The sequence below is a fragment of the Cynocephalus volans genome, chromosome 1 (genome assembly GCF_027409185.1).
Source record: "Cynocephalus volans isolate mCynVol1 chromosome 1, mCynVol1.pri, whole genome shotgun sequence".
Taxonomy (NCBI): domain Eukaryota; kingdom Metazoa; phylum Chordata; class Mammalia; order Dermoptera; family Cynocephalidae; genus Cynocephalus; species Cynocephalus volans.
Window position 1 is genome coordinate 177374307 of NC_084460.1, and position 25964 is coordinate 177400270.

Sequence of the window (25964 nt, forward strand, 5' to 3'; positions counted from 1 at the left end):
TGAGTTTTAATGTCACTTCAGAACAGTGACATTTTTATATTCTTAGCAATAGGTGTGGTACCCAACAGTGTCATCCTTTACACATTCGTGCTCCCTTATTTACATATGTGTAACTCAGTATTCTTCTCTGTAATTGCACTGGAACAGTTTTCCACACATTGTATTTATGGCTGCTACAATTTTGCTGTTACAGCCAAAGCCAATGAAATATTTTTGTTAGAAAGGCTATGACTGTTTTAATGCTTATTCCGTCATGTCCAGTAAAATCCCTCCTTTTCCTGTTGGCATTATTTTCATGTGTCTTATTATTGGCTGGTGTGAGCAAATACTTTAAATGGTGGGAAATGGAATAAAGTTACCTTTCTTTTCTTGTCAATGAATCAGATTCACAACTTTGCCCTTAATGAGGGACCCTCTGAAGACTAACCCTATTTGTCACCATCCTTTCGGATTGTACAAAATTATTTTTCATCTATTACACACTATTATCTAGTGTGTCTCACACCCATGGAGAGGGGAAAATATGAACCAAGACAAATTTAATAACATTGATGCTCAGGATCAGAGAGAAACCTGGATGACTATGTGGAGCATGGTGGCAGCAAAGGACAAAATGAGAAGTCACAAATGGCAACCAATTAGGGCCTTTATGAAGAGAATCATAGTGAAAAATGCTACTGAGATGAGAAAAAAATTAGTTTTAGATTCAATGTATCTTATATTAGGCCTGTGGTCCTAATGGTGTCCCATCTGTATATGTGGCAACCTGTAAAATTCACTTCTCAGGTCTTAAGCTACTGGAGAATTAATTGACCAATACCCCTACCTGCTGTGGTCCAAAATGCAGAACCTCTCTTTCCATGGGCTTATACCAGGCAATGACTGACTGGCAATTTGGCATTGCCCCCAGGTATATAATGACTGATTGGTAATTGGCAATTGACAGTTGTGACAGATGATACAGGAGTACCTGGGAGACATGAAACTCCTTTGATGTTCAGCTTGAACTCAGAATTTTCCCAAAGGTCTTAAGAAATTACTCTTTGTATGGACAGGTCCGATGAACTTCTTTTTTATCATACATGTTTATGGAGTACAGTTTGTTGTTTCAATACAAGCATATATTGTATAATAATCTGAGGCATTTTTTTCCCTCTCTCCTTCACTTGGATCAGACCCACATAACCCAGTCTGACACCACCCCCAGACTTCTCTCAGGTGAGATTCTGCAGAGGGAAATAATGCAGGAAGTCTGAATATATTCAATCCTGTTTATACTTTTTTTGGAATTAAACAAATTGTTTACTCTATAGCAAAGAATTCACATTGGACATTTTGTCATGAGCATGCCAACCAGGGTTAACAACAACAACGAAAATATATTTCAGTTGTTTAAAGATTTAAAAAGCAGCAACAATGAAAAATTGGGAGTTTAGCTTTGGAGCATATGTGCAGACTGCCTCTGAGTGATATCTGCTAAAGTCTATCTTTTATCTATGTTGACTTTAATTAGGCCACGTCTGCATCATTTTCCTCATTACATTTTCACATGTGAAAGATGCATTTCATCAATATTATAAATTCTCAAGCATAATCTCTTCAAATATCATTTCTTCTCTATTCTCCCCTCTCTCTTTTTCTTAGATTCCAATTATAATAAGCAAGAGATACTTTTTTAACTAGGTCACATTTGCTTCTTATACTTTCCCCTATTTTAAATCTTTTAGTCTCTGTGCTTTCATTTGGGAATTCTCTTCTGTCTCATCTTCCAGTTCACTAATTGTCTGTGTATCTATATGTTTATTCTCCTGTTGAAAACCACCTATTAAAGTTTTCAAATCGATTACCATATCATAAGTTTCTGAAATTTCTATTAGGTTCTATTGTATGGTTTTGAGTTTTCTACCAAAATTCTCAATCTTATCTTTAATTATTTAAATGTAATTTTTCCTAATTAATAATTTTTATTTTGTATTGTTAAATCATTCATGTAGGTATTTTAATGTCTGGTTTTGACACGTGCACTATATGGATCCTGTTATTCAGACTCTATTTTCTGGTGTTCTGTTGTGTTTCAGTCTTATCTTCTCATATTCTCAGTATGTTTTGAGAGAATAGATACTTTATATCAAAAACCTGGATGATTTCACCTTCCTCCAGAGAAAATTTACTTCTGTTTCTGGCAGGCTGCTGGAATAAGGATACAAACATTCTAGATCATTTTAATCCATTTAGGGATTGAGATCATTTTAACCTGGGCTTCAATTCATATAGGAAGCTATGTATTAGCAATTCAATTTTACTTCTATGAACTGGCTCATCAAAATCTGGATATTTCCCAGGACCCTACCACTTTGATAGTCCTGAATTCCAATTTTGTTTCTTTAGCCCCATGAGTTTGTGGAAATGCTCTCAGCCTCTTAATCACTACTTTCAAAATCAGCAAATAACTTTCAGGGAATAGAAACTCCAGGTGCCGCTTCATTTCTCTTGACTTCAGTTCTGGCTCATATAGTATGCCTATGACTCAGCAACATTTTGGTATTTATCTGAAGTTTTCAAATATATACATACATATATATATATGTGTGTGTGTGTATTTGTGTGTGTGTATACACACACATATATATGCACACACAGTGTATAAATATTTATATTTTCTTCAGTTTTTCTATTCTGATTGAGAGAAATGGCTCAATATTATAAGCAATGTAAAATTGCTAATTTTATGTAATTTTGAAAGATTTATTTATTTTCAAAATACATACTAGTGATCCAAATAAGTGAATAGCTATAATGAGGGTGACAATTTAAAAGTCTGTTACAGTAGTTTACATGGTAGTAGAGGACACCTACCAAATTCAGGAAATTCAAGTGCTATTGTGAGTATCCAGCCTGTCTTTCTAGCCAGTCTGCCATTTCCACCATATATACCCGCTTTACACTGTGTTAAAATGTGGCCTAAACTCATCACATGTTTTTATACCTTTCTGTTTTTTTCATTTCATTTTATCTTTCCAGACATTCAAAGTGACACCCCACCCCCAATAGCAGCTGCCAGTCAATAGCCTGCCTCTATCCCACAGGCAGTCATCTGTACCTGCTGAATACTGATTACCAGGGGCATCTGTAAGTCTCTGCCCAAGGACATTTTAACTTCACAAGACAGTACGGAGCCCTGTGCAGGGAATGCACCAGTAGGATTGCGCTCCAGTTGCTCACAGCGGTACCTAGCATAATAATGCAATTTGTATTGTCTTCCCTCCACTCCTGGTCACATTTTTTCACTCCCTATAGGTATTTACTGGGATCACCTCCCAAATAAACAACTTTTATCTGAATCTATGTTTTCAACTATTGTTTCTGGACAATTTATAGAAAAACACATACTCGATGCTTCATGTATATGCTTATTGAGAAATCTTCAATGTTTCCCCACTTAATAAAATTTTAGTAAAAAAAAATCCCTGTGGAAAAATACCAAGAATACATTTACAGGGAGAAATGTGCTTTAGTTTTGCATTTGACATATGTAAGAAAAGCAGCCATGATATCTTTCTCCAATAAATGGATTTTCAAGAACAGAGAATTCAAAAGCCCTCTCATTCATGTTGGATAATAATAAACAACTTATTTTGTGGCAATAATTACCAATACATTGTGATTAAGAAGTATTGGATTTTGCTTATGGATGTTCTAAACTAGATAATTAGTAAAAGCAAGATTTCCCAGCTTGTTAGTGACAAATTGACAGGTAATTTTGAGAAGTAGGTGAGTGCCAAAGTTGTCCTTTCAACTATGGATGAGATTCTTTTGGAAACACACCTCAAATATCAAAAAACATTTTATCTATATCTCAGTGATGGGAATCTGTAATTAAAAGATCAGAAGCCTTTAGATGCAACAGCCCCAAGTCATAATTATTATGTGAAATATCCCAATTTTAATTACTGATAAATTACTCAAAAAAAATAAAGTGATGGGGTTCTGTATTTTACAAAACGACCAATACATTCTCTTAGGTTAAATTGTTACAAAATTGGGATGTTTACAAATTCTTCTTAAACTTATATCAACTTAATGTGGACAAAGTTTTAGAGATGCAGAGGCAAAAGGAATGGAAGAATACCTCTTTTCACATTAACTGATCAGAGAAGAATCAGAAACAGATTCTTGAATAAAGGAGACTGGAGTAACTGAAGATGAATTCACTAAATCCCCCAGTTTTGCCTAATAAATTTATGCTCCCCATTTACTCTTTAAGTTTTGCCTCAAGATTATTTTAAAGAGTTGTGTTTAAAACAAAAATAAAAATGGAAAGGAAATAGTGTTTACAGTACTGTATTGATAAGGAATTTAACCTACATGCTGAGGCACAAAGTAAGGAGAAGTAAATTCTGATCTTTAATAACAGAAGATAAAGAACTCATGGAGTAGCTATTTGAGTTGGGTGTATTTACTTCTTCTCTCATTCCTCTTCCCTCTAGAAGGTCTACATTATGTTACTTTTAGATAATTTTTTTAAAAATTGCCATGCATTTAATTTTACTTAAACAAATTTTAAATAAATCCTTAAAAATATATATTTTTAAATTGTCATACATTTTAATTGAGAATATTTGATATATTTCACATTAATATTCCAAGTTTATTATATTTTATTAGAAAATAAAATAAGAAAATATTTCCATCAATGATGACAGTACACTTCTTTTGGTCCTGAATATAATTTGACTAGTTGTATTTCAACATAGAATATTTTGTGAATGAATGTTGAAAGTAGCTGGTCACACTCTAAGAATTTGATAAATTTATCAAACTATTTTTTTCAACATTGAATCTACAGTTAATAAAACATAACAAATTAAAAAAGATAAAATCAAACAAACACAGTAAACAACAAAAAAATTGGTTGGGGGAGAGAGAAACAGAGTGAGACAGAGAGAGAGAAACATTCATATACTCTACAGAGGAAAAGAGAAAGAAAGAAACCTCACATTTAGGCAGGAAAATGTAGGGTGGTACATGGCTCTGCAAGTGGCAGAAAGTCATTGAAAGCCTATACTGTGAAGAGCTAGAGACATTCTTAGAGGGTAGAAGCACTGGATAATTATAAGTATAAATGATAAGGACTCAAAATTCATAAAATATGCTAATTTTCAAAAGTCTTGATTATGAAGACATTGTGATAAGACAAACCATAGTTTGACTGCAACAAAAAAAAGTCGGAAATTCCTGAGTCTTTGTTTTTCTTTTACTTGTTTCCTTCCCTCATCAGACAAGTGTTTGGCTCTTTGGCTGTCTAGAGATGAGCCCAGACTGATCTTCTCTGCGACTCTGTGTCAATTGTGTCCTTTTTTTACCACCTTGTCTTTAAATATATGGCAAGGTCTCTTTCAGTTTCTAGTAATCTCTCAGTCTCTTTGTTTTATCTGTTTTTGGTCACTCTTCATTGGATGTGAGACACACTGCAATAACTGTAGTACTTGGTGCATTAGTTTTCTATTACTGCCATCCCAAATTACCACAAAGTAATTCTAGAGAATGGGAAGTAATGATGGCGAGGTGAATTGTTTTCATGAAGGCTCCCATCTGGGTACATACTTATTCATTGTACCAGAAGAAAATTAATGTTGGGAGGAAAGCATTCACCAACAAAGCCAAATGTGAATATTAAAGAAGGAGAGGCAGGTAGCACATGCCAGAGGAAAGGAAAGGCTTCCTTGCCATAATGGGGTATACGTAATGTAAAATAGTCATAGCATTTCTGACATAGGAGTAGTTCATTGGCTTTGTCTGTAACAACAAAATTATAGCATCTATTAATACAATACACAGAAAACTATTCAAATACAACTGCAATTACAAGAAGAATACTGAGTTACACATATGTAAATGAGGGAACATAAATATGTAAAGGATGAACCTGTTGGGTATCACGCCTATTACGGAGAATATATAAACGTCCCTGTCCAGGTGACATTAAAACTCAAAATCTTCTCAGATATACTCAGCTAAACTTAATCTCCTGTCAACATGTCCTATAGCTGCTTCTCTGGGAACTTCTCCTCCCACTCCCTTGGAAGCTACTTGCCCCACCCAGGCTCCTCCTGTGGCTCTTCCTTCCCCAGCAATCTGATCTACTGCACTTACCTCTGCTCTCCCACCACCTGCCAGCTGGGATCCTCTCTCTACAGTGGCTGTCAGGAGACCTGCTGTGAGCCCACCAGCTCCCAGGTGCCCTGTGTGGTGTCCAGCCCCTGCCAGACGTCCTGCTACCGCCCGAGGATCTCCACCTTCTGCAGTCCCTGCCAGACGACCTATGCTAGGTCTCTGGGCTTTGGATCAAGGAGCAGCTACTCCCTGGGTTGTGGATCCAGCAGCTTCAGATCCCTGAATTATGGCATCTGTGGCTTTCCTTGCCTGAGTTATAGACCCAGATTTTGCCATCCACCATACCTGGCTTCTAGTCCCTGCCAATATTCTTGTTACAGACCAACCTGTGGATCTCACTTCTATCAATCCACTTGCTAAGTGTCTAGATCCTTTTGAGTATTGATGTCAAAGTTTCTATATGGTGCAGCCATTGTTTCCATTCTTACCAGTTACCACTGTCCTTTTATTATTTTGTTACCAGCTTCTTGCATTACCAACTTCTGGAAGACTGAAATTAATGAGTAACCCAAAATTAAGTCCTAATATCTGTACTATTGATAGATTATATGTTATTTAATTTTTGTCCAAAAGCAGTTGAAAATGAAAATTTTAATCTAATAAATTTATGTGATCTGGCACCCAAATATATTGTTTACACTATTATTTATTATTATTATTATTATTATTATTATATCTATAGTGTTTGTACTCAAGTATTTCTAAGATTTAAGTAAAAATCAATATAACTCTATAACTGAATTTGGGGTACATATAATTTGATAGATTTGAGCAAATTTCCGTTGATATTGGATATGTGCCCTTTGGAAGTAATTGTTTCTTGGCAGACCATAGTTTGCATGTGCAGACTTGTCTCAACAGCAGCAAGAATTGCCTGAGAATGAAGTACATGCATTTCTGCTGATACAGGAAAACAAAGAAATTGTACATGAGGTGGAAATGCAGACAGCAAGAACAGGGTATAACGTATAATGTGAGCTGTATTCTTAGAGAAAAACTTACGTAAAAGTCAAGTACCTGTGTGTAGATTTTCAGCCAAGAGAAAAATGAAGCTTAAGCAACTCACAGGAAAGACAACTTGCTCTTTTTTGGTTGGCATAAGTGCCAGGATCCCTGCCTCTCACAGGTGGAGTATTCCTGAGCCTCATCTCTGAGCCTGTGTAAGGAGAATCACAATGATCTTAGGTGACAGTAACTGAGTTTGGGAGCTGCTTCTCCAAGGCTCAACCTCAACCAAGCTGAGAGCAATACACCTGAGCAGTGTTTAACAAACATTTGTGTTCATTAGTTTGAATCTGGGTCTTTCCTTTTCTCCAAAGCAGAGCTAAAGACTTGAATGCACACAGTTAGTTGGCACAAGATCCCGGGAAGCAAATATGAGAGACCATGGAAAGTGAAACAATCAAAGAGAAAAAGATCTCATCATAGCATACATTTTGGAGTGAATTTTATGATGGGTAACTGAGAAGAAATCCTACAGTGACTATTTAGCAACACATAGAATGACTCTTAGCATTGTCCACCCCAAGATCTGTTTATTAGGTAGAAGCATTTATCGATCAGCTTCTATTTCCCAGTGGCTGAGCAAAGTCCAGGATGTATAATTTCTTGGAACCTCATAACTGTGCAAGGGAAGATTCACAGTGGACTCCTTCTGTTTTCCTAGTTGTGATCTTGGAGAAGTGTAGGTACAGAGTGAAAGAAGTGGTGCATATGCTTAAGGGAGATACTGTCCATGCAAAGAGGGTTGAAGCCTACATAAAATTGTTCACCATAGCTGTGCTCATAGGTGATAGCATGTTATATAGGAGGGCACAGAAGATATCAGATACACCATTTTAATTTAATATTCAAACATCCCTGTGAGAAAGACAAATATTGTATACTATAGACCTTCTCAGACATGAGGGAATGAAGACTCAAAAAATATTTGAAACTTGTCAAAGTTTATAGATCAAAGACCTAGCATAATTTGATATCTTGAATGAATCTTGTTTTGTTGATCTTTGCTAATTTTTTTTTTTTTAATATTCAACTCCTTTTAAACCAAGGAGTCCTTAGAATTTCTGGTACTATAGGAATTGCTTTATCTGAATAGATTCAATCTACCATTGGATCCATTTCATTAGCCTCATGAGTAGTATCCATATTAAAAAGTAAACATAAAAATAAATTCAGAGTTCAGGGGCAGAGATCTAAGGAAGGTGAACTAATTTATTTAAAAAACATTTGTGTTGATTTTTATACCAAATAATAGATACATAGAGAAATATTTGATGGCATCTCAGGAAGAAATTGCTAGAAATATCGAGTGCTATGACACATACTATTCATTTTTATTATCGTTATTAGTGTCACTTAGCTTATTCAGATCTAGGATTCAATATAATAGATAACAAGTTCTCCCTTCAATAATACTGAACAATGTGAAAAAGAAGAGTGACCTTGCCAAACTCTGGTGACATCTCATTAATACTGTAACAGATTCCCATTTTTTTTTGACTTGGAGTGGAGCAAATCAGGGTGTACTCATGGAAAGGTCCTTGAGTAAAGTAGTAGGATGAAAATGTAGCATAGGATGCAGAAAGAAGATTGAGAATCTAGATCAAAAAATATGTAGCTCATGCAAGAAACAGAAGAAAATTTCTGACGTGCTTTGCTACATAACACAACACTAATAATGACTCAAAAATCAACAAAATAAGGGCTCATAGACAATAATATGACAGAAATGAAAACGGTGATTGATGAGGTAAGGAAAAATATGGATTGCCAACATAATTTAGAATATACACAAAAGGTCCTGCTTTGTTTGATAGAATATTGCAGGTTTTTTGTACACAATAGCAAGTTCTGTATTTACCACAATTACAAATGTATTTCTTCTCCATAGGATTCTTACTTTATTGTCTTTACCATGATGTTGTCCTTCACTAAAATGTGTACTTTTTATTATTCCTGAGAAAACAAATAATTTTATCTTCAATTTTGAACTTTTAAATGACTTTACATTGGCATTATTTTAAGAATATTATGAACTTTCCATAGCTTTACTTGTATTCTTTGGAATGAACAAAAAAATCAAATCATTATTGGAATTAATTCACTTTCTATTTGAAGCATTTGACAATACTGATATAAAACAAATTTACTTAATTTTTAGTGATGTTATTCTTCTGCTAATGGATAGACATATCATCAGTAATTGCTTGAATTTGTTTTTGTACATTCACAAGAAAACTTAGGATTTATCATGAGTTAAAATGATTTAAAAAAATTATTTGACCTAAATGAAGATGAATGCATCAGGGTAATATCTTGCCATGTCTTTTGCAACTGCTAATAATAAATAATCATCTTTGCAAGCAGTCTTCTTAAAGATTTTACTATCTTTTGAAGTAGGTACTGATGTGACTTCAGTAAAATTGTGTCTTTTACTTTTCAAGTAGTCAATGATATCACCTGCCCTTATGTTTAATAGTGAATGTCCCCCAATTTTTGTACAAGTTATGTCCTCACCACCAACTTGCTTTAGTAGTGGAAATTCAGTACTCAACTTTTATTTATTTATTTATTTATTTATTTGTTTGTTTGTTTGTTTGTTTATTCATTCATTCATTCATTCATTCATTCATTTATTAAAAATGGGCTTCTATTTTTGGCTCATTGTTCCTAAAAGAATTTTTTCTCTTTTTACAAAATTTAAAAAAGAAAGGTGTTACTAACCAGTAAAATAAGTAGTTATAGATTTAAGCAATACTATCTGTGGCCAAATCACTGTAGCAAGAGCATTTAGATTATTTTTTATATGCTCTGTGGCAGCCTCAATTTCATGCCCATACTTTGCATATACCTAACCATAATTCTCACATTTCCTACTAAATCCACCTATTTTTTGCTTGGTGAATTTTGCTGCATCTTCCAGGCCATGGAACAGGCCATAACACTTCTGGCTGAGTGAGAACAGCAAAGGTCTCTGCACAGGATTGAAATGTGTAGACTGTCCTATCTCTTGTGTCTGAGCATAATTTGTTTTTCAAGTGATTATTCCATACGCTCTTAAAAAAAAATGTGATAATTCTATTTCATTTAGAAAGGGTGAGAAAAAGAGGAATGCCTTTTCTTCTTTCAGATATAACAATTAATTGAAGTACAAACTTTGTTCATTGTACCTGCACTTATACTTCCATAGATAAAACCATGGCAGAAGTGGTCTCCTATACCAATCATCACTTATTTTAATAAAATTATTACTGATTATAAATAAAAAGTAAAAAATCTGAATCAATAGCCAAGTGGGACTGGACGCTGAGGCAAAAAGGAACAAACCAAGACATATGATTACCCTGTGGGTAAGGATCTAGATCATCTGTACCTTTAATAACGTTGTCCTTGACTTAAGGATAAAACGTTTGGGGCATAACTGCTGTCTCAGATGTTATCAACTGTCTGGATGTTTAGCTGAATCCCTTAACAAGAAAATATTTGTATTGGTTTTGAATTTTTTTTTCAAACAACTGTTAACAAGCAAACCAAGAAAACAAGAGCAAATAGGAAATTTATCAAATTTATGGAACTAATTATATGAAAAATATTGGGCCTACTTGCTAATAAATGTTGACATGTATTAGGTATTTTATTTACAGACATGATTTCTTACCTGACAGTAAGGCTGAGGGAACTTGAGCCCTCACCAAATGCAATTCATTAACATCTAAGTTCTTACTTGATATCCTGAGGCCAATTCCTCATATATCTTGGAACATTTTTTTTTATAAAAGTAAGCATCCTAATAGTAATCTTCTTTAATATTCATATTAAAGTGACTACAGCAAGAGTAATCTTAATGTGACATAGTCAACTTAATTTCATTGCAAATTGTAATTATTTTGCATAAAATATTGGAATCTCTTACTTGCTACAGAGCAAAAGACCACAGTTAATTTGTAGTCTTAAAAAAGTGTATTTTATTTTATCATGTGAAGGTATTTAATAGAAGGAGTAAACATGAAAGATGAAAATATTTCCACCAAATTGTAGAGGAAATTGCACAATTTTACTCTTTAAAGTTATTATTTTTCTTTTCTTTTCTTTTTGTCTTTTTCGTGACGGGCACTCAGCCAGCGAGTGCACCGGCCATTCCTATATTGGATCCGAACCCGCAGCAGGAGCATCGCTGCGCTCCCAGCGCCGCACTCTCCCGAGTGCACTACGGGCTCGGCCCAGTTATTATTATTTTTTAATGAGACATACAACATACAGAAAAACCCAACCATACACTTAGGAGTATTTTAAAAGACAAAAATTAATCAAATAATGTTAAAGTAGATATGCAGATGTCATGTAACATATTTTTATTTAAACTTACAACACTTTCCACTTTGTAAAATTTAAAACAAGTGCACAAGGGGAAATAACTATGAGGTACATTAAAAAAGAAATATGCTTCAATATTGCATATCTTTATACTTATAAGGAAGCAGTTTTGGCATCTTTCTGCAACGAATACATCCTCCAACTACCAGAATTCAAGTTATTCCTAATCCATTATGAGTAACATAGAAGTCAGATTTATAAGCTAATGATAGGAAAGAAGATCGATAGATAGTATGGATCTCAATACAGCAGGTACTGTTTAAATTTCTGCTTCCTCAAAAACATAATTAGTAAAAGCCAGATCCACAGGCTGATTGATAAGAAGTAGACTGGCAGCTTCTAGAAGAGAAGTAGGTTGGGCGGAAAAAGTTAGATCTGTAATTTAGGGACGAGAAAGCATTGGGACCACAACCTACTGATTGGAAGCCACTGGATCCAAAGCCCAGGAATGGGGAGCCACAACCAAAAGATTGAAAGCCCCTGGAACCAAAGTCCAGAGACCCATCAGAAATCGTCTGGCAGGGACCGCTGACCGTGGAGAACCTCGGGCGGAAGCAGGACGTCTGGCAGGGGCTGGACACCACACAGGACGTCCGGCAGCTGGTGGGCTCACAGCAGGTCTCCTGATAGCCACTGTAGAGAGAGGATCCCAGCTGGCAGGTGCCCGGAGAGCAGAGGTTAGTGCGGTAGATCAGGTTGCTGGGGAAGGAAGAGCCACAGGAGGAGCCTGGGTACTGCAGGGAGCCTCCAAAGCAGCGGGAGGAGAATTTTCCAGAAGAGCAGCTGTAAGACACGGTGACAGGAGATGTGACTCACGATGACAAGATTCTGAGTTTTAATGTCAATTCTTGGTCTGCGGCATTTATATACCCTTATCATTGGGTGTGTCATCCACATGACACATTAAAACAGATTACCTGCCCCTTTTAATTGAATTGAAAAGATCATCATAGGGAGACATACGAACTTTTTTGTGGTTTTGCAACTGGAAAGTGCAGTAATGTGCCTTGGAATTCAAGTAATAGCATTGAATCTTAAAAGCTATTAATCATCTTCTCTTACCAAAGGTCACCCAGGGGATAACTCAGAACTGATTTAGAGGTAGACAGTGTCTGGGATGAGGGAAGCTGTCTTAATTAAAAATGACTCATACCCCTTTCACAATCTGTCTTAAAATTGTTGCCATCTGGCTAGCAGAATCGCCATGTAACTCATCTTTACATAGTCATTTCTTTGAAACAAAAACATGCATTCATTGTTGCTACAAAGTGGCAAGGTTACCTAATGAATAGTGTCATCAGAAAACAGCAATGGTGATATGCAATATGCATTAGAATTTTTTTATTGGACCTCAATTTGAATGGCTTTAGTGAAATATTAACTGAGAGATATCTTTATTTCTGGTGCTCCTGATTAAAAATCTATTTAGATTACTGAGAGCCATTCTTAGCTTTTCTTTCTTTTTTTGCATATTTAATTTGTTGTATGAGTTAAATATTATAAGTTGCTTTGTGCTGTTTTGGAATGTTAGAGATTATTCATCTAAGATGCTAAAAAAGCAATAAAAATAAGAAAAAAATATGGTAAAAATATTCAATGCATTTCTATCTAATCAGAGTCAGTGTTTCCCACTGAAAGGATTCCTAGAATCTGGAAAACTTTCTTTTTCTAAAGAAAGTTTTTCAAGTTATTTGCCTTGAAGTGTTGGGCCAAAGACACCGTCTTAAGGATATTCTTCTTTTGCCTCAGAAAGCAACATACATCACTTTGATTTTAATCGTTTTCAGGTGTTTCTGACAAGTTTAAAAAAATTTCTAAAATAATGGTCATATTTTTTCCTGTTCTCTGACCTCTATGTAATAGTGTAAAGAAGACTGATGCCTTGCGGAAGAGGGGAGATTGAGTTTTATCTTGCTGTGGCTTCTGTGCTGTTTGATTTGTTTGTTTCATAGAAAACCATTTTCCTTCCACTTCTGAACAAAAGTATTTAGATGCAAGAACATCCTTTTTTTTTTTAAGAAAAGAATTCTCAAAATTACTTAATATCTGATTTCCTAGGATATTCTCCCACAGAAATAATTTATATAAGAATGGATGACATTGAAATAAGTAAGCAAATTCAATTAGGATGAGTTTAATATCGATGTGAATGTTTTGATGTTCAATATTTTATTGACAAATGAAACGAGAAGGTTTGAAATCTACTAGAGTGATTTTTCATCATTAAGAAGCCTGATAAATAGAAATTGTTTACTTTAGAAGCCGAGGACACACTATGCTCCCTAATACATGAAACATGATTGGAGATCAATTTTTCTACTCAAAAATGTTGGACGCAGAAAACATACAATTTGGGAAGGAGTATGGCGATGAGCTCCAGTCTTCTGTCGGATTGGAATCCCATTTACAATACGCGGATCAGATATTCCTAGTACCCTCAAGATGGAAATTTCACTACCTGAAAAAGCAGCTTGTTTTAGATTTTCAGCTAAATCTTCCCTTAAAACTTTCACCTACATTTTCCAATTCTTTGTAGAATGAGTCGCAGCTCATTTCCACTGGCTGGTATGTCAGTTTTGAAGATGAATATCTTAAGATATTTGCCCATTCCCATAGGTTATTTAAGCCATTTCCTATACCCATGCACTATCTCTGTTTACAGTAAGCTATGGTGAACTTCATGTGAGAGTCCAGAAAAATTCTCGTGATACTAGTCCTCCAGGCAGAATATGCCACTTGATACATGAACCACATCACAGGTCCCAAAGGCATTCATTTTCTATTTTACATTATCTTCTCTTCTGATACCCTTCCCCCACCCATATTTCAATTTATAAAGGTCATTTGTAACTGTGAATTCTTCAAATCCTTGATCTTTCTATGAAGTCTACATGGGATAGACACTTTCCTTATTTCTCCCTTTTCTTTTCCCTCTGCAGTAAAAATCCTACCCTCTATCATTTCAATAAAATCAAAATGACAAAAAAATACATTTTATGGGGATAAAGGTTTTTGATAATCAAGTTATTGACAACTTCTATCAAGACGAAAGTCAATTTCAGAGCAAGGGATTCCTCGACTTAAGTATTTTTACAATATGATCTTCAAAGCACTTCTGCAAATATCAGACCCTTCATTCTTAAATACTCATGTACACAAGAGTGACTTAGCTGCCTGTGCTATAAGAAAACTAAACCCAAATGTGTCAGGCACTCAATTAGCACATCTACCAATTAAGGGTTGTTTTTTCAGTAAGGTTCACAAAATTTGGGAGAAGGAGTAGATACTAAGGAATTTCTTTTTTTTTTTTTTTCTGCTGTCAATTGGGTTCCTAAAGTTGGAGCAATATAAATGTCCGCTACAGACTACCCATTTGATCTCATATCTTGAAGAACAGGATGAATAAAGCATCCATCTTATAGATACAATTATGGTGATTTTCATTCTACCCAAGCTAGATAAATGCAAAATGGCATTATTGTTTCATAAACAATTGCTTTGAAAATCTAATGAAATTCTTTTATTTAAAAGTCTGCATTCATAAAAACGGTCTTTGAAAGCTAATGTATCTCATTTTGACCAGAGACTAATTAACTGTTCTCATTAAAATGGGCATATGCTACTACACCCATTGCTAGAGTATATGTGTCCAGTGTAGAAGGTAGCACTCACACTCACAGACTCCTCACTGTAATTCAGCTGAACACAGAACTCCTGACAACATGTCTTACAACTGCAGCTCTGGAATGTTCTCCTCCCTCTCTCTTGGAGGTTGCCTGGGATCCCCAGTTTCCACCTATAATTCTTTCTACCCCAGCAATGTAGTCTGTTCTCCCAGCACCTGCCAATTGTGTTCCTCTCTACAGTGGCTTTCAGGAGACCTTCTGTGAGCCCACCAGCTGCCAGACATCTGCGGCCAGACCCTACCAGACGTCCTGCTATCGCCTGAAGAATTTCATCACCTGTAATCCTTGCCAGACAAATAATAGTAGATCTTTGGGATATGGAAACACTGGATTTGGATCTTTTGGTTATGGGAACACTGGCTTCCAATCTCTGGGCTGTGGGTCCAGCTTCTACCGCCAACTTGCTTTTCTTCTAGGAGCTGCCAGTCAACTTGTTACCAACCAGCCTGTGGCTCCCTCTTTTTTGGATAAATTTGCTGAATATTCTCCATTCTCTCATGATTATTTCTGCAATTTATGGATCTTAAGCACTCAGCCTTTCCAATATCTGTGATTGCTAACCATCTGTAGCATGACGACTCACCATCACAGTCCTCCTGGAAGTAAATGACTTACTGCAAACAAAGCAACCTTGGCCTGTGACCTTTCCTAAATCTGACATGAGATATCTGTTACCATCTTTCTAAAATATTTCTCTCACTCTACTCCTAGGATTCTTTCACTCTAGAATACTTAGAGTATTTTAAATAAACTTATTTCTCTAAAATGAATTCTAGCATTTCATTTTTTTTTTAACTAATATGACATATTTAGTGAATGTATCCCATACCTTCAACCATCATCATTAGGCAAACATTTTGTTGTTGCTGTTTATCTGTTTCATTAATATTTTGTTGGGCAGACAATAGGAAATTTAGGGGAAAATTTAAATATATGCCATATTATATGTCTTGAGAGATTCATGTTGCCTTATAAGTGCATGTGTTCATATAATTGCTTCAGAAAATTGTGTTTTCAATGGTACATCATTAAAAAATATTTATGGAGTTTCTACTATACAAGCATACTTATAAAAAGTTCATGGAAAAATAGAAGTAAAAGATAATACAAATCTTTTCATGAACTTTTTGAAGTGCCCTCATATACCAGGCATTGTATTGAACAAAGACAAAAATTCTCTGACTTCAAGGAGCTCACACAAATAAAATTTTAACTTATCATTGTGGCAAGTACAAAAATGGGGATAAAAACATAACATTTAGTGATAATACAGGAAAGGACTTCAAAAAGTCTGAGAAAATCATATAGAACTCATTATTGAAAATAGAAAGAGTAAGTTACCACTTCATTCAAAAAATAGAAATCTTACTGACCTATTGTTTCAGTTGGACTCCTTTGAAAAGTAGCCCCCAAATGGGATTAGACATGAAAGGGATTTACTGGAGAAAATTCCAATGAGAGAAAATGGAGAGGTAGTTGGAGAGGTCTAGGAGAGCCATTCACTGTGGTGTATGTCTGACCCCAGCAGAGGAGAGAGGGAAGGAAGGAAGGTAAAGTTAGAAGAAATTTTTTCAGGGCAATTCTAAGAAAATTTTGGCAGATCAGCATCAAAGGAGTGTCACATCTCACAGAAATGGGCCTGCCTTAGTATACCAGCCAAGTTCATCTGCTGAGCAAGAAGAGGACAGCTTGACCTTCACACAAATGTGGTGGTAGATTCAGAGATTGGCTACTGGAGCTGTCAGTCAGTAATGCTCCCTGAAGTGGGAGATATGAGGGATGCACTGTCATAGCTTCCATATTCATGATATTTATTCTGATTTTAAGTAAGCCAACACACTGACAAAAATGAAGAAATGATAAATAATAACATGAAATTTTCCATGAATTAAATTTAGTATAATTTACTTTCCTTACTTTGATCAGAAAGTCAATTATTATGTCAGATCTATATATAAGACTCATTGAGAGAGAACTGGGAATTATCAGGTAGTTATCTTAGATTTTAACTAATGTATTAAGCACACTGAACTCAGTAGGGCAAAATTAGAAAACTGCTTTATTATTTTAATACCACTGAACTTCACACTTGATCTGAGGGCTCTAACTTCCCTGAATCCCTGAACAATACAATAAGCAGATGTATAATCATATGACAATATTAAGAAACATTTTATTTCCTGTTAGTATGCAAGTCCAATCCAGTATAAATTAAAAACCACTTCTAAAGCAATGTCAGAGTTTCTCTCTTTTCCCTCAGTTCACATCCACAGGCCACCAGTGGTTTAGAAAAGCTTGATCATTTTTTCTTAATCTCCTTATTCCTCCTTGTTTTCCACCAAAATGCTGCTCCCTTCTTCTGTTTGAGCCAAAGAGAAAGGATAGGAGGAAGGGAAATGACAGTTGAGGCCATCTGTTCAACATTATGCCTTAGACCACCCATGTCAACGTGACTTAATTGTTTCAGGAAACTTTTGCTCAGAAAAGGTAAGATTAAAACAATAAATCATTTCACTGTATGCTTCAGGAAATTCCTATAGATTAATTTATTGGAGGCAATAGTCTGCTGACCTGGATAAACAGCTTCCTAACTAAGCAACAGTTTATATATCAAGAGACTCAGGTCAGTACCCTCTCTTTGCAACATCCACAAATTCTCAACTGTCTACAATATATTTGCTCAATCCCAATCAAGTCACCCACTTGAAAGATCCACCTTAAACCATTTGATCCGAGAATCCCACTTCTAGCATCCCTCTTTGAAGATGCAGCAAGAACTCTGTCACAGTAGCATTCTCCCTTATTGTAGGAAATTTACACACACTTCATTTTTTCTTATTAACAGATTGTGTGATAAGTTGTCCACTAGGGACATGAAGGTCTTTGCATTTAGCTAGTGCCCTGTCTTTGTCATTGAATATCCTCAGTTATCACGTGCTCTGGACTGAATGCACATACCCTCTAAATTTGTATTTTGAAATCCTAATCCCCAATGTGATGGTATTTTGAGAGGGGATCTTTGAAAGGTGATTAGGTAATGAATATGGAGCCCTCATGCTGGGATTAGTGCCCTTGTAGGAAAAGACATGAAAGATCCTCTAGCCATCTGCAAACCAGAAGACAAATATCACCAGGAACCAAATTGACCAGCACCTTTATTTTGCACTTACTTCCTAGACTGTAGAACTGTGAGAAATAAATTTGTGTTGTTTGAGCCACCCATCCATATTATCTTGTTATAGCAGTCCAAACTGATTATCAGAGATCTCTGAATACTGGCTCTTCTTCTTGTGGAGACATTGATGTGTTTTCTAGAAGGCATTAACACATCGCACTGCACTGCATCTATGCTTGCTGCACTTCCATGTTTTCTAACCTTAATTGCCATGGACTTGCACTTTCCAAATAAAATGATAGTTCTTAATCCTTGCTTCAGGTTCTGTATCAGTCAGAGTTCTCCTGAGAAGCAAAACCAATATGATTTCTCAGAGAGAGAGAGAGAGAGAGAGAGAGAGAGAGAGAGAGAAAGAGAGAGAGATTTATATCTCTATCTATCTAGAGAGATTTAAGAAATTGACACATAATTGTAAGAGCTGGCAAGCCCAAAATTCATAGGGTAGGCTCATAGGTTAGAAAGTCAGGCAGGATTTTTGTTACAGTCTTGAGGCAAAATTTCTTGTTTTAAGAAACCTTTGTTTTTGCTCTTAAGGCCTTCAACTGATTGGTTGAGTCCTATTCACGTTATCAAGGGAAATCCCCTTCACATAAAATGAACTGATTGTAAATGTGAATCACGTCTACAAAAATGCTTTTGCAGCAACATCAAAATTAGAATTTGACCAAACAACTAGGCACCATAACCCAATCAAGTTAACACATAAAATTAATGATCACAAGCTCCATTTTCTAGAAAATCTGGGCTGACAAACTCTATTTTATAAAAATATAGTTTAAATAACTGCATAAGACTTAAAGCAAAAGTAAATTAAAATTTTAATTTGTTTAGTAATCCTCCTAGCTTGGGAAATTATTTTATAATTTTTTTTAATCCTTTGCTCACATTCTTTTATGCAATTTGTAAAAGAAAGTCTTAGTGCAGTTCACCATCGCTCACTGGAATAACTAAACCTTTCAGTAAAATGTCTGTACATGTTCGCAAAATCATTACCTTTCTGCTAATGAGCCCTCCATACTCTCCAGTGAGGCCCTGCTAAGAACACAGCTCTAGCCCAGCTGTGCAAAAGAGGTATGTTAGAACAGAGGGTAATGTTCAAAGACTTTATTTCCAAAATTGTTTTTAATCTATTTATCCATCTTATGCTTTTCCTGGGCATCATATTTCTCATGTTTATTTTATTTCTGTGCTTTATTTTTTTATTTTTATTTATTTATTTATTTTGGCTGTACCTTTCTTTTATCATGCCCTACCTTTTTGCTTTGTTTTCTGCACTTAAATCATGCATTTGCTCTCTTTGCAGTTTCCATAGATCGTGGCACTTTTGACATCTGGGTTGGATACTTCCTTGTTAGAATCAGGCTGTCCTGTATGTTGTAAGATGTTTAGCAATATTCCCTAGCCTCTTCCCACTGGAGTATTAGTTTCCAGTTGTGACAACCAAAAACATCTTCAGACATTGTTAAATATCCCCTCAGAGCAAAATTATTCCCTGTATAGAACCAATGCTTTAGACCAGTATCCAAGGAATGAACTCTGTGGGAGAGTTCTCAACTGTGGACACTGGACCCAACCCTGATTTGGGAAGGTGATTGAACAGCATGAATGCAATATTCATGAATATGAATCTATGCATGAATGAGGTGTTACAGATGACAGCCAAATAAATATATCTATACTCCATAAATCTAAAATAATTTTAGAGCTACTAAAAGTGAGAGCTACAAGTGAGCTACTTACTTGGCAAATATTATTCCACTATTACACATAAACACAGTAGTTGTGATTATGTTTACATTATAATGACGTGTTCAATGGCAATTAGAGAAAAATAATGACATTTTTGGAACAAGCTTCTCAATTCTGAAATGTTTAAGTTGTCTGTTGGGATCACACCGACTCATGATCATTATAGACTGTCAGGCTGGATCACAGACCCTTCTGCCCCATCCTATACAGGTCCTAAACCAGGTAGTTGAAAGAAAAACTGAGCAGCCACTGGCAAAGTGGACATGGTTTATTTTTAGACACAAGCTCTGCTGACCAATGGTTCAGAGCTGCTGCCTTCCATACTAAAGTACACACAAGTGGCAATGAGCCAAAAAGAGTACACGGCGTACATGTACACTAACTATACTCCTACAGAACTTGTTTACAATGGGTGTGCTGAATCATACCTAACTGGATGTGAGGCGAGGGGGCCTGAACAAACCAACTCCATTTTCCTCACACTCCATCCCTTCAGGGTCCCTTGCCATACAATCTATGCATTCGGAATCTTCCGTGATGTTCCCTTAGTGAGAGATGGCTGACCCTTGAAACCATATTACCTCTGTACTTATTGTACATTCAGTACACCTTGAGTCTTGTCCCCGTAGCTCTATCCTTTCAACTATTAGCAACAAAAACCCCACCCAAACGCATGTCCAGTTAGTAGTCCTCATTGGGGTGATTTTTCACAGGAATCCTGCAGCCACACAGGTAGGAAATTTGGTGCATATTCAGCAAGCTGACACATTGGCCACACGAACATATGTAAGTGTCCAGTCAACTCTGGGCTAGCAGCCACAATACTATGGACAAAAAAACCAAAAAAGTTATTGGCACCAATAGACAAAGTTTTTGTCCCTCTGGCAGAATACTTGCCAGCTTACCATCCTGGAAAGAATCATTTCAGGAACAGGTGCTGCAGCTCTATGCAGCAAAGCCTCCACTGGAGAGGTCCCACCCTTGTGGGGTCTGTCATTTAAGATCCTGACTATCGGCCATAACTGCAATGTCTACCCCTTCAGGGATGGGGGTTGGGTGGATAACCTTAGTCCCTTTTTCAGAAGAACATTGTACTGTTCAATCATTCCTACTGCCTAGGGATGATACAGTACGTGTAACTTCCACTGAACGGACAACTGAGAAGCTCACTTCTGTGCTTCATGTCCAGTAAAGTGGGTTCCATTATCACTCTCTATGACCGGGGCTGACCATACATGGCCGTAAGGCTATTCAACACCCTAATAGTATTTACCTGGTCTAGGGCCTTATAAGACCATAAAAGCAGAAGACCAGTAGCCATATCAACAGCTGTGAAGATATATCTGTAGTTCTCTGACTTTGGCAGTGATCGCACAAGATCCACCTGCCACCATGTCAGGGGCACTCTCACATGGGTTATCTGCCCATCAGGAGCACCCATCTGCTCATCAGGAGCACATCTGCCCATCAGGGGCATTCTTTCTTGAGTTTATGTGGCACCTGGTGGGCCATTGACCACATAGTCATGCAGCCAGCATGCTGCATTGTCCACTGTAGCCACCCAGCTACAGCAGTTGCTGGAGCTCTCCCTAGCCATCTTACCTTAGCCACTGCCTCAGCTTCATCATTGCCTGGACTGGCTAATGGGAAAGGTCCCATGGAAAAGACTTACTTCCTTTTCCTCTCCTAAATCCCATAATTCCTGCCACATGGCTTGACCCCACAGGGGTCAGTGACCTACCAGCCACTGCTGATATTTCCAAGTACATATCCAAAGGGTAAGACCCTTATATACGGCCCACCCATATTGTTCCAAATGACTTGGCAGCATTGGAGCCACCTTGGTAAGATCTGCAATAGAATCAGAGGTTAGTAAGCCATCATCTATGTTATGAAGCATTGTAACCATGCTGGGCCTAGTCCACCTGGCTAGGTCCCCAGCCATTAAACCATAAGAAATAATATAATGAAATTAACACACAGATATCAACAGTGTTAAGAAATTTAGTTAGAATTATTCGATAGTTAATTTTGTGTGTTGACTTGACCGTATCATGGAATACCCAGATATCTGGTTAAACATTGTTTCTGGGTTTGTCTGTGAGTGTTTCTATATGAGATTAATGTTTAAATGGGCAGACTCAGTAAAGTAGATTGCTTACTCAAAATGGGTTGTCATCATCCAATCTATTGGGAGTCTGAATAGAACAAAAGGTAGAAGAAGGAAGAATTCACCCCTTTTTTTCCTGTCTGCCTGTTTGATGGCACATTGATATTCTCCTGCACTTGTACTGTGATTTACACCATTGGCTCCTCTGGTTCTTAGGCCTTCCAACTCAGACTGGAATTAGACCACCAGTTCTCCTCAGTCTTCAGTTTATAGATGGCAGACTGTGGGACTGCCCAGACCCCGTAATGAGCTGAGCCAATTCTTCATAGTATCTCTCTCTCTATCTGTTTATCTATCTATCTATCTATCTACCTATCTATCTATCTATCTATCTATCTATCTATCTATCTATCTATCTATCTATCTATCTATCTATCTATCTATCTATCTATCTATCTATCTATCCATCCATCTATCTGTCCATCCATCCATCCATCTACCTGTATTCTGTTTATTTGGATAACCCTGACTAAATATTGATATAATCTTATGAGAAAAACAATAAAGATTGAAGACTTCTCCCAGAAAAGGTAAAGCTTAAGTTAGGACCTAGAGCATAATAAATTTGGATGGCAAAGTGTAATATCAAAGGAGAGGAATATCACAGGTAAAATGCGCAAAGCATTGTTTGAGGAATGGCGAGGATTCAGAAGTATAGGGTTTATGACAAAAAGAGCTTGAGCTCTAACTAGAAATATAGTTTGGCCAAAGATATTTTAACAAATTTATATCATATTATGTAAAAAATAGGACATAATTGGAAATTTCTAAGTAGTTATTTCAAACTTGTCAACTAAATATGATATACTTTCTGTTCACAGATTTTTAATAAAAATTGTTATTTGGTTGTTTTAGCGAATATTTTATTTGACATAATTTTTGCAATCCATTTTGTTCATGTTTTGTCATTTGGAATCCTTCTGGCCAGAAAAATATTAAAGATATTTTGTGTGCTGACTCCTTAGACCAGTCATTTAGACCATGGTGTTGAGAATGCCAACATCAAGGGTTTGGATCTCAACACCAGCCAGACACTGAAAAATAAATAAATAAATAAATAAATATTTAATTTTGAAAATTTGTGTTTGAGGGTTGTATCCTATTTCCCAACTGTATTAGTCTGTTTTGTGTTGCTATGACAGAAACACCTGAGACTGGGTAATTTATAAAGAACAGAGGTTTATTTGGCTTACGATTCTTGGACAGCTGCATCTGGCACAGGCCTCAGGCTGCTTCTACTCATGGAGGAAAGTGGCAGGCAGCCAGTGGGTACAAGCAGATCACATGGCGAGAGGAAGCAAGAGAGAGAGAGAGGAGGTGCCAGGGTCCTTTAAACAGCCAGCTCTCATGGGAACTAATAGAGTGAGAACTAACTCACTACCCCTCCTCCCCCAGGGAGAGCATTAATACATTCATGAGGAATCCACCCCCATGACTCAAACAGTTTCCAATACTGCCACATTGAGGATCAGATTTCCTCATGAGTTTTGGTGGAGACAGCACATCCAGACTCTATCATCAACTCATGCCAAGTTGCATGAAAGAAACCCTTAGAAAAGTAATATATCTTCCACATAATTTGTTATCTACAAAGTACTATTTAATAAAATGTTAACAAGTGATTTACACTTCTTTCAAGGAAACATAGCACCTTAGATATAAATTATTTATTAAATGCAGAAAACTAACTTGATATCTTCTGTCTTTCAGAAGTTGTCCTGATCCATGAAACACCACCTTTTTTTTCAGTGTTTCTGATGTGTATTTCATTGTGTAGTGCATAGGTCATGCTTACTACATACTTGCTGATGGACAGAGGGAAATCTTGTGCAGATGAAGCAATCCTCTCAGAGAAGATGAATGCCCTTTCCCAGAAGCAGCAGGTATTTCTTAATGACAATTTCAAGTGTCGTCATGTATAATGGGATAAAAGACATTTTTAAGAAAATGCTACTTCTAATACCAAATTATATTATTAAGCCTTGATTGAACCTAAAAACAAGATCACATTAAAAAGGTTTTATTGTAGTCAAAAATAAAAAGTATCTTTGAAAGTTGGATTAGTTATTAGTCTATTCATTTTTATGTTACTTTCAAAAGCAGTCATCCAAATTTTGTGGGCTTTAATTTTTAACAATATACATGTTTTAGTAACATATGTTTATAATCCATAAAAAATACAAAACGTTAAATTGGGTGTTAGTTTATACATATATATGTGTGTATGTGTATATATATATATATATATTAAGATGTTTTGTGTGTGTGTGTGTGTGTGTGTGTGTGTGTGTGTGTGTACAGAAAGACATTTGAGGTATAGAGAAGTTAGTTTTTCCAATGCCACACACCAAGTCGGTAGTGTATTATAAACTCAGGTCTGCTTTTAAAACATTTTTTTCAGTCATATCACCCTGTACAAGAGGTAAAAATAAGTAAATAAAAGAACACTTATTCTAATGAGGGTTAACTGTCACAATCTTTAGGGTAATAAAATATCTATTTTCCTCCTTAACATTTTCTAAGCATTTAAAATCAAGAAAATATTGAGCATTATGTTTTCGAAGATCTTGGCTAACATAGTGTTTAGTTATTATAAATCTGTGCCATTAACAATAAACTGCATTTCTACAAATTTATTTTATATAGCCCAGTAAAAGGCAGGATTAATACTCAAGAATATTCTTACATGCTCTAACAGCACACATGATGAATTATTTAAAAATATTTATTAGAACGAATGGAACACAAATGGAAGGATAGCTATATGAAAGAAATAATGCAAAGAGTTGCACAGTATTGGTGCAATTGAAGAGAGGCTGTACTTAAATTTTTGCACACTTGCACAAAGATAAAAGTGGTTGATGTAGAAGAACTAAGTATAGAGCAGGCTTTCTTGCATAAGATACTACCCAATAAGCCTACATGGCTATGACCTTTTCATAACTATTCAGTTGAATATTTGTAACTATTTTGGTATTGACTTAAGTAATTGGATTTTATATAACTATAGAAGGAACACAGACAGAAATGGCATGACAATTAAGAACATAAAACAATTTAATTTTACTCTTTCATATGTCATGCTCAGAGTATTCTGCATATTGAAACAGAGTAATGAAAGTTTGTAAAGATAAATTCTGAATTTTTCAAGCTCACAGTACCAGACTATATGAGGCTCTCTGGTCAATTGACTGAAAATTCATTCTATTTCTTTAAAATCATCCCTTAATACACAATTTTGCATGAATATTATCATGAGAAATTAGGATTTATTTAGTTTGTTCATTGTCTTCTCAACCCCCAAAGATATACTATATTTCGGTAGGTACACAAAACTATTCATTATTTATACATGTTTTTATTCTGTTACATATACAATTATTTTATACATCAAATGTCATTAATCTGAGCTCTATTAATCATCAAAATGCATTTTTACAAGTGTGCTCTGAAACAAATAGGACTTCGTAAAAAAAAAATATATATATATATACACAGAGGAAGATAGATTTATTGATGGACTAGGATGTTTAGTGACCTCTGAGTTGTGTTATGGAGGGGTTACTTATCCCATCTCTCAGTTTCGTAGGAAACTTCCTGAATTTTTATTTTCCCCTTTTAAATTCATTTATTA

At 35.9% G+C, this 25964-nt stretch overlaps 3 protein-coding genes across 3 annotated transcripts; 2 read left to right on the top strand and 1 right to left on the bottom strand.

Moving 5' to 3' along the window:
- Nucleotides 1-5992: 5992 nt before the first annotated feature.
- Nucleotides 5993-6534, top strand: LOC134362223 (keratin-associated protein 13-1-like). The gene has a single exon (XM_063077540.1). It carries the CDS (start codon nucleotides 6037-6039, stop codon nucleotides 6532-6534), a length of 498 nt encoding a protein of 165 aa, XP_062933610.1. The 5' UTR covers nucleotides 5993-6036.
- A 5303-nt stretch (nucleotides 6535-11837) lies between these two features.
- LOC134364408 (keratin-associated protein 14-like) lies at nucleotides 11838-14158 on the bottom strand. Its single transcript, XM_063080356.1, is given in 2 exon segments — nucleotides 11838-12421; nucleotides 14068-14158. Coding segments are annotated over 2 exon segments (675 nt in total).
- Nucleotides 14159-15272: 1114 nt separating this feature from the next.
- On the top strand, nucleotides 15273-15707 carry LOC134364495 (keratin-associated protein 15-1). The gene is given in 3 exon segments (XM_063080419.1): nucleotides 15273-15406; nucleotides 15408-15628; nucleotides 15631-15707. Coding segments are annotated over 3 exon segments (432 nt in total).
- Nucleotides 15708-25964: the final 10257 nt, after the last annotated feature.